The sequence below is a fragment of the Dromiciops gliroides genome, chromosome 2, assembly GCF_019393635.1.
Source record: "Dromiciops gliroides isolate mDroGli1 chromosome 2, mDroGli1.pri, whole genome shotgun sequence".
Lineage (NCBI taxonomy): Eukaryota > Metazoa > Chordata > Mammalia > Microbiotheria > Microbiotheriidae > Dromiciops > Dromiciops gliroides.
The window spans coordinates 176,499,454-176,507,910 of NC_057862.1; the positions used below are offsets into that span (position 1 = coordinate 176,499,454).

General features: G+C 51.9%; 1 protein-coding gene across 2 annotated transcripts; it reads right to left on the reverse strand.

Annotated features, from left to right (window-relative positions):
* Window positions 1-1,643: 1,643 nt before the first annotated feature.
* Window positions 1,644-8,457, reverse strand: REM2 (RRAD and GEM like GTPase 2). Of its 2 annotated transcripts, XM_043980378.1 has the most exons (5): window positions 8,034-8,457; window positions 6,243-6,578; window positions 5,932-6,005; window positions 4,962-5,169; window positions 1,644-3,255 (listed from the first exon to the last, which is right to left on the reverse strand). In XM_043980378.1, exons 1-5 carry the CDS (start codon window positions 8,131-8,133, stop codon window positions 2,933-2,935), a joined length of 1,041 nt encoding a protein of 346 aa, XP_043836313.1. In that variant the 5' UTR covers window positions 8,134-8,457; the 3' UTR covers window positions 1,644-2,932. The 2 variants fall into 2 exon arrangements, with proteins under 2 accessions (XP_043836313.1, XP_043836312.1); XM_043980377.1 differs by lacking the exon at window positions 1,644-3,255 and having other exon boundaries at window positions 4,309-5,169.

Genomic DNA, 8,457 nt, shown 5'->3' on the forward strand with positions numbered 1-8,457 from the left:
TTCCCAGGTCTCAGGAAGAAGAGTGGGGTGCAGCTGGTAGTGCCTCCCTGGGGGGTGGGCAGGCAGGAGGGAAGCAGAGTGGCCAGAAAGCAGCCCCAGAGGCCCAGGAAGAGAGGTATGTGTAGAAGGAGATGTTATGTTCGATATGGAAGTCAAGGACCTGGATGTTCTTGGCACCCAAGCTCAGACTAGCAAAACCACCTCTGGTTTGATCTGAGCTGGTTGAAGAGAAGAGGAGACTTGGCCTGGGGAGAAGACCCCAGCCCCGCCCCCTTCTCCAGCCCTGCTCACTCCCCTCCAGGTCTGGTAGAGAGTCTGGTATCAGCTCCGTCTGTTCTGAGCTGTTCCCTGTAGGCGTCGGAAAGAACACACAGATGGGCCAGGCTGATGGGACTGTAAGGGTGGGGAATCTTCCCAGGGGGAGGGAATGGCTCCTGCTGCCAAGGGTCATCATAGTCATCCTCAACAACAATTATAAGCTTCTGCAGACGTACACAAAGGTAAGCCTTTGTATCAGGCCTGGGACTACTGCTCTGATGGAGGGTGTCTGCATCACAACTGGGCAGCAAACCTTGCCCTTCACTCTCCATTTCAACTACTCACCATTGTCAACCCTGCTAAACTCTGGCCATTTCTGTCATCCTTTCAATCTTGGCTTCCTTTAAACACATCATTCCTGGGAATGGAGCCTGAAGTGGTGAACACATGCTCCTTCTGGTCACCCTTCATTGTCCCTGGTCCTCCTCATTCCCAGGGACATCTGGGACATCTCTCTGGCCCTTTCATGCCTCAGGAGGCTGATCATGTGTCTCAGGGTGAGTGGCGGAAGGCCTGCCTGGGGGAGCTAAACCTGGAGCTCAGATAACTTCAGTGTATGTGTGTATGTGTGGGGAGAGGGCTGACGTGGGAGTGGGGGTGGAATATGAGGGGGAACTGCCGCTTTTGTTCAGGTGCACTGAAGAGGCAGGAGCAGACGTGGGCGTCCCCTGGGTAGGCACTGACAGCTCCACTTTCTCTGCAGGTGATGGGGCTGCACTGCAGTAAAGAGGGCACACAAGCCCCATTCTACTCCTCCACCCCCTGCTCCAGAGAGTGATAGAGGCCAGGCTGAGCATGCTAAGAGAAGCCCTTCCAAAAATTTTGCAAGGTAGTGGAAAAGAAGAAATGGGGGCTGGAGACATTCCTGTGGAATCTGATATTAAACCAATGTTGTGACAATGAACATCTATTACCTCTGAATTCAGGCCCTTTCTGAAAGAGTCAGATTGCCCCCAAAGGGTCAAGGAACACAGACACAGTGGACAGGGGCTAAATGGATTTTTTTTTTTTGCCTTACATTTTTCTACTGAAGGCTGAGAATTTACTCAGACTGACTTTAGGGTAACTGGTCTACAACATGGACCAAAGCCAGATCTGTTCTTGGCTTTGTACCCTATGTCTGGGCTGGAAGGATTGGTGATGCAGTGAAGAGTCACAGAATCAGACTTAGAGTATGGAGAGACTTCATCTGTCATCATAGTCCAACCTCCTCATTTTCCAGATGAGGAAACTGAGGCAAGTCCACCACTCTTATCTGCAACACAGAAGGCCTGGGTTCACAGTCTTTGGAAGGAACTTAAGCAGGGCCTGGATTTGAAGCAATGCCATCTGCCTTCAATCTATCGCTATTTCCCATTGAAACTTACTAGCATCTCTATTTGCTAACTGGGCACACTTGGGAAGACTCTATGTCTTGGTGACCTCAGGTAGCTTAGGTGGCCCAGGGGATTAAAGTTTTCCACCTGGAAATCGGAAAGACCTGAGTCTAGGCTGGCACTTAACGCCTAGAGCAAGGTTGTGAGGATAAAATGAGTTAAGATTTTTAAAGTGGGTGTAGGACCTTATGACCCTGAGCCACACCAGAAGGATCCCTGGAAATCAGGGAGTGTTTCTGCCCCAGCTCTTACATTTACTATGTGAGCAAATCCTTAGACCTTTCTGAGCTGGGGCTTTCTCATGTGTAAAATGCGGACAATGATCCAAGGCCAAACGGACTTGTAAATGTAAAACTGCAAGACAACTGGGGACCCACGGCAAGCACCCCACCCCGACGCCAGCCCTGCGGAAGCCCAGAAAGGCATGGGGCATCGTGTGTCGTAGAAAAACGCTTCTTTATTTCAAATGGGGCAGTTCGCCCTGACCGATGCCACCAGGGCGAATAGGCCAGGGAATAGCACCCGGCTTAAGAAACACGGGGAGCCTGCAGACAGGAATCCTGCCAGTCCTTACCTTTAAGAATCTTAAAGGGTAGGTGCCCAAGTGCAGCAGGCATATCAGAAAATCCTGAAAGGAAGTCGCAAAATAGCACGTCCTGGTCTTTACCTTTAAGAACCTCTTAAAGGAGAGGTGGACCAAGTGTAACTGAAGGGGGAAAGGGGGAGGCTGAAATGTATCTTGTTAAAAAGTCTCAAGGGGGTGGGGTGGGGGGGTGTCTTCAGTACTTTGCCTTTAAGAATCTCTCGAAGACTTAGTTGTATTGAGGACAAAGGCGGCAAATCCTGCGAAGAGTCACTACAGAGCATTCCCAAGCCTCGCTTCTAGGAGCCTTCTAAAGTAGAACGTGGTCAAGCACGGCCCGGAAATAGTAATCACGATAATAACAGGAATAGTAATTGCAAACAAATCGCTCTCCTTCCCTCCCCAGGCCCACGTGTCAATGTCCTTGCCTTTAAGGTGCCCAGGACAGAGAAGTCCACACTCGTTACTCCACCCCCGCCGGCGGGCGAGGGCCACCTCTCTAGGTACCTCGGCCTCGGTCAGACCCGGGGAATCCTGGGAGTTTTTGGTTTCCTAGATAGGTCTCCTCAACGGAAACCGACGGTAGGGGCGCAGGGAAGGGAGGTGACCATGGTAACCGCGGTGACCATGGCGACGGTCCGGGTCGGCATCCCCCTCAGAGCACGGAGAGGTCGTGGCACGACTTGGAGCGCTGCTTGAAGAACTTGGCGTGGCGGGGCACCAGGTTGGCCAGGAAGCGCTTGGCCTTCTTGGTGAGGCTCTCGCGGCGCGCGGGAGGCAGCGGGGGCTGCGGCTGCGGCTGCGTCGCGCCGTCGGGGCCCTCGGGGTTGCCCTCGGCCGCGGCCGCCGCTCGGGCCCGACTCCGGCGCAGGCGGATCTGGCGCACGGCGCCCTCGAACAGCTCCCGCGTGTTGTGGTGCAGCGCGGCCGACGTCTCGATGTGCTTGCAGCTCAGCATCCCCGCCAGGTGGCGGCCCTCTGCGGCGGGGACACGAGGCAGGGCCCGTTCAGCGCCGGCCAGTGTAGGGGCAGCCGCGGGGCCCCGAGGGTGCGCACCGTGGCAGCCGGAATCTTGTTAGTAACGAGGATCCCCAAAGCCCGCACGTCCGTGGCGCCCCGAGCTTAGCACAAACCTCGGCTCTGACGCAGCCACCTTGCGGCGTGGGCGGGGAGTGCCAAGATAATCGAGCCCCGCCCCCTACCCACCCAACCCATTTTACTGACGATCCGAAGCAGCTGGGTCGCTGAGGTCTGAACCCACGAGTACCAGCCCCCTAGCCGTCCCCAGGCACGGAATCCCTTTATTTTTTGTTAGATACACAAAACGTAAATAAATTTAATTAAATGATCGTCTCTCTTCCTCCCGGGGCTTGGGACTCTTGTGGCAATCTCCCACAGGTTCTATGTACCTCACCATGGCCACCCAAGGCTACCAAGCAATGAAGCTGTAGGGTTTGAGCCCAGGTGTCACAATCTATCACTTTTCACCCTGCCATCAGGACTAAAGAGGGAAAAGGGATGGGACATTGATGGGGCGGTTTACTGAAGGGAGGAGAAGGAATGGAGCAGGGTGGCTGAGTATTGATGGGGTGGGGGGGGAACCGGGCATTCCAGAAGGGGTTTTGAAGAAGGGAAAGAATGGGGAGAGGCTCTGGAAGAGGAGGAGAGAAGGGACTGAATTGACAGGGATGGAGGGTTATTGATAATAATAGAGGGGGCAGCTAGGTGGCACAGTGGATAAAGCACACACAGGCCTTGGATTCAGGAGGACCCGAGTTCAAATTTGACCTCAGACACACTTACTAGCTGTGTGACCCTGGGCAAGTCACTTAACCCTCATTGCCCCCCCCCCAAAAAAAAACACAAAAAAAGAGATAAGAATAGGATAGGGATGGCATGTTGATAGCAAGTGTTTATATAGCATCTACTATGTGCCAGGCACTTTATAAGTATCTCATTTGATCTTCACAACAACCCTAGGAAGTAGGTGCTATTATTATCCCCATTTTACATTTGAGAAAACTAAGGCAAACAAGTGACTTGCCCAAGGTCATACAGCTAGGAACCGTCTGAGGCTAGAGTGGAACTCAGATCTTCCTAACTCCAGGCCCAGCATTCTATCTATTGTACCATCTAGCTGCCTAATCTTGGTGTATGGGATAGGACACTAGACTTGATGTCAGGAAGACTTGGGTTCAAATCCTACTTCAAACATTTACCAGCTGTGTGTAACCTTTGCAAATCACTATGGGTCTCAGTTTCCTTATCTGTAAAACAAGAGGACTGGACTTGCTGGCCTTTTAATATTCTTTCCACCTCTAAATAAATCTATTAGCTTATGATTACTGAGGAGATGGAGGGAAGAAGCAGGGAACTGAAGTGCATGAGGGAGGAATACATGTATAAAGGAGCAAGGAGAAAGGATCTGATTGAGAGGATGGAGCTTAAGACTTTGGGAAGGTCAAGGAGACATAATAGGCCAGGAGGTACATGGCTTGTTGAGAGAAAAAGGAGTTCCAAGCCCAGGGAAAAGGTGACACAGAAACTTGAACCTTGGGTGCAGATGAGGGTTTGGGTACAATTGGGTTCAGACAAAAGGGGGCCAGATGTGGGTAAGAATCTTAGGGAAAATGGGGAAGAGGTCTTTTGGGCTTGGCAGAAGGGAGCTATTTCAGAATATTTACCTTCTAGTGAGACTTCCCTGGAACGAGCAAGGTCACTCTTGTTGCCCACTAGGATGATGGGTAGATCATGGTGGGGACGACCAGCTCGAAGCCGAAGCAGTGTCTCAGGCACTTTGGAGAAGCTTCTTCGGTCAGTGACAGAGAAGACGATGAGGAAGGCGTCTCCAGTCTGAAGGCAGTGTTCCCGGAGCCAGCTACCTGACTCTCCCTGTAGGGAGGGATAGAGAATCAATTACTGAATGTTAGGGCTAGAAAAGGGACATTAGAGACAGTCTCTTCCAGTTCCCTCATTGATAGCAGTTGAAGAAGCAGGCTCAGAATGGGGGAAATATTTGCCTGAGTACTGGTGTGCTTGTAGGGGAGTGTAATCCTCATCAAATTTCCACAGAAGGGAACCATGAGTGCAGGGGCCTATTTTTTTTTTTTTTAGTGTCTAAACTTTTGGTTAAAAGATACAACAGGGGTAGCTAGGTGGTGCAGTGGATAGAGCACCGGCCCTGGAATCAGGAGGACCTGAGTTCAAATCCGGCCTCAGACACTTAACACTTACTAGCTGTGTGACCCTGGACAAGTCACTTAACCCCAACTGCCTCACCAAAAAAAAAAAAAGATACAATGATCACCTTGATGCCATCATGCTAATATGTAAGCTCCCCTCATTGTCTCAGAGCTCCAAATTTCTGCCAACTGGTTGGGCCCTTCCAGCCTAACCTTGCATTGCAACCTTTATTCTTATTCCAGTATCTTGCTGTGTCAGGGTAGAGGTGGAAGGATCGATTATGACATTCAGGACAAGTAGTGGTTTTGTCCTCTTTGCTTAGCCAAAAGGATGAGAACAGAAGGCCTGAGGCCTGGGAAATTCTGAGGAGCCAGGGCCCTGATTCCTGAACTCTCAGCATCTCCCATGATGGGATGACCTCCCTTCACTTTTCCTACTTTCTCCCAACTTGAAGGCTATTCTGGATCTCACCTGTTCCCAGATGTCATACACGACCAGTGTCACCTCTTCTTTATCCACTATGATGTGTCTTTCATAGGTGTCCTCTGTGGGGACAAAATAAAGGAAATAAGAGTCTTTTTAGTAGGTGACCCAACCTTGGGACAACCAAGCCAGGGACCCCAGTCGCTAAGGCAATCTTTATAAGAACTCCTTTTTCCTAAGGAACAAGCTTCTAGAGGCCATAGACCTTCCCCTCCACCTTGGGTCCTCAAGTACTGTCTTCTTAGGGTTCCAAAGACCCATTCTTCTACCACCTGATCTTTTGGGCCCCACCCCAATACCTGTATTCTCCGGCTCATGGGCATTATCGTCTTGGAGTCCTCCAAAGGTGCCTGCCAGGGCACTTTTGCCCACACCGCTCTCTCCCAGAAGCATCACCTTGAAGACACCACCCCTCCCAGCTGGGGCCGCCTCCCCTGAGCCCAGAGAGTCAGAGGAGCCAGAAGATAAGGCTTGGGGTGGCCAGTCCAACTCATCCACTGCCTGGGCCCGTCTCAGCTGGTGTTTGTAGGGCACGGGCATGCTGCCTCTTCGTCGAGGGGCTCCCCCAGCTGGGGACAGTCCAGCACGTTCCAACCCTACTAGTAGCTTGTCTCGCTTGTTCAGCGTCGGGGCATCTGTTGCAGGGGGACAAAGAGAGGGCAGGGATGTATAGGGTCTCTCTTCCTCTCTGAAGGAAAGCCAACTTGAACAGGCTATCTCTTATCCCATCTGCAAAAAGGAACCTTGATTTTGTACCCCTCATGCCTCCATCAGAGGAGACCAGCATCAGCCTTGAAGGCAGCTGGGAAGTTGATGCCCGTGCCCCTCACCCCAGAGATCTGAGGAGAGCTTATTTCTCTCATGTGGTTTCCCCCACTAAGGTCCTTTACAAAAGATCCATGTATATGGGGTGGTACATGCGCACACTCACAGGCTCTCACACACCCACTCACACATGACACATGCATGAACCTTAGGCTTGCCCTATGGCCCTAAAGCTATCCCCTTTCCTTGTCACCCTTCCTCCTTCAGCTCTGCCTTGTGGATGTACCTGCTATGACCCATCATTCTGTTATTGTTAATACTGAAGTCAGCTGCTAGGCAAGAAGTGAGTGGGTACATGAGATTTTTTTCACAGCTTGACAGGCTACTGGCCTGAGGAAGTAGGGTGAGCAGAGAGCTGTGAAGAGGAAACCTGTTTCCAGAGAGCCAGTGTGAGGATGTTCTTGTCCAGGTATCAGCATGTCCATGGATGTATCTGTGTGAGAGGGACTGTCCTGTCTTGTTATCTCCATGCTGAGCACAAGGAGAAGTGGGGTGTGCGTAAGGGAATTTGTGTCCCAGGCTGTCCCTTGTGAGTGGGAGAGTATGTAGTGTTTGCGTAGGAGTGGAAGCGAAATGTGAGTCTGTGTGTGTGCGCCTATGAGTGACAAGGTATGGGTCAGTGTAACAAGAGGAGGTTCAGACACAACAAAGAAGGATGGGGAGAGGCTGGAAATAGCCAGGATCGATAACCAGCAGCAGCCCGGGCTCCAGAAGCCTAGAAGAAGCCTTTACAACAGGTCTTGGGAGCGGAGCTGTCCCCCTCCCAGTATCTCTGGGATATGTTTCGGCTTTTCCATCCTCTTTTCCCTCCCCCTCTCCTCACCGCCCCCCCCCCCTCCGCCGCCGGCAGACTGCCTCTTTCTCTTTCTCCCTCTCTGTCCCTCTAATTGGCCCCTAACCTAGGCTCCTGGGGGGCGGTGAGGTGGGGCAAAAGGGAAGCAGAGGCTAATCCAAAATGGTAGGGGCTTTTTGATCAGTTTCCAAAATCCGAGAGGGAGAGGGGGCTGCTAACATTCCTACTTCTGACTTGAGCCCTCAAACCCTAGCTGGGAACTCCTACCCAATTATATGGGGCTATTTTCCTTTTGGCTGTTGTGGTTCAGTTTCACCAGCCTTAATTTCTGATCAGCCCCTCCTCTCCACCCTACCAAAAATAAATAAATAAATAAATAAAACCCTACAACCCCCGCTCCCCACCCCCCCCCCCACGCTCAAGCAGGGCTGCAGTCCGTCTGTACCAGGGTTGAGGAATCAGCCCCCCTCACCTGGTGCTGGTATCACTGGGGAGGAAGCCCCACCGCCTGATGGACAGAGGGCTGCTGTGTCCGTATCCGTGTCCATATCTGTGTCCGTGTCCGCGTGCATCTCTGTGCGTGTGCAGCAATATTGGCTCTCTGAAATCTTTCTCTCACTCAGCAGCTCTGTCAGCTTTTCCCTTTAAATACCACCCCCCCTCCCCCAAACACACGCACTCTCCACTCCCCCTAGACACCTGGGGGAATAGTCCCGCCTTCTAGTGAAGTCACAAATGCTAATTAGAAGTGATGTCATCGGGATTCCCTCCTTTCAGAGTACCCACCCCACCCCTTTCTTTTCTCTTTCTTTGTGCTTCTGGAATCCCCCAGCTACTCACGTATATCCATTTACACACCCATCCTACTCTCTGGACCAGAGCTTGACAAAGACAGA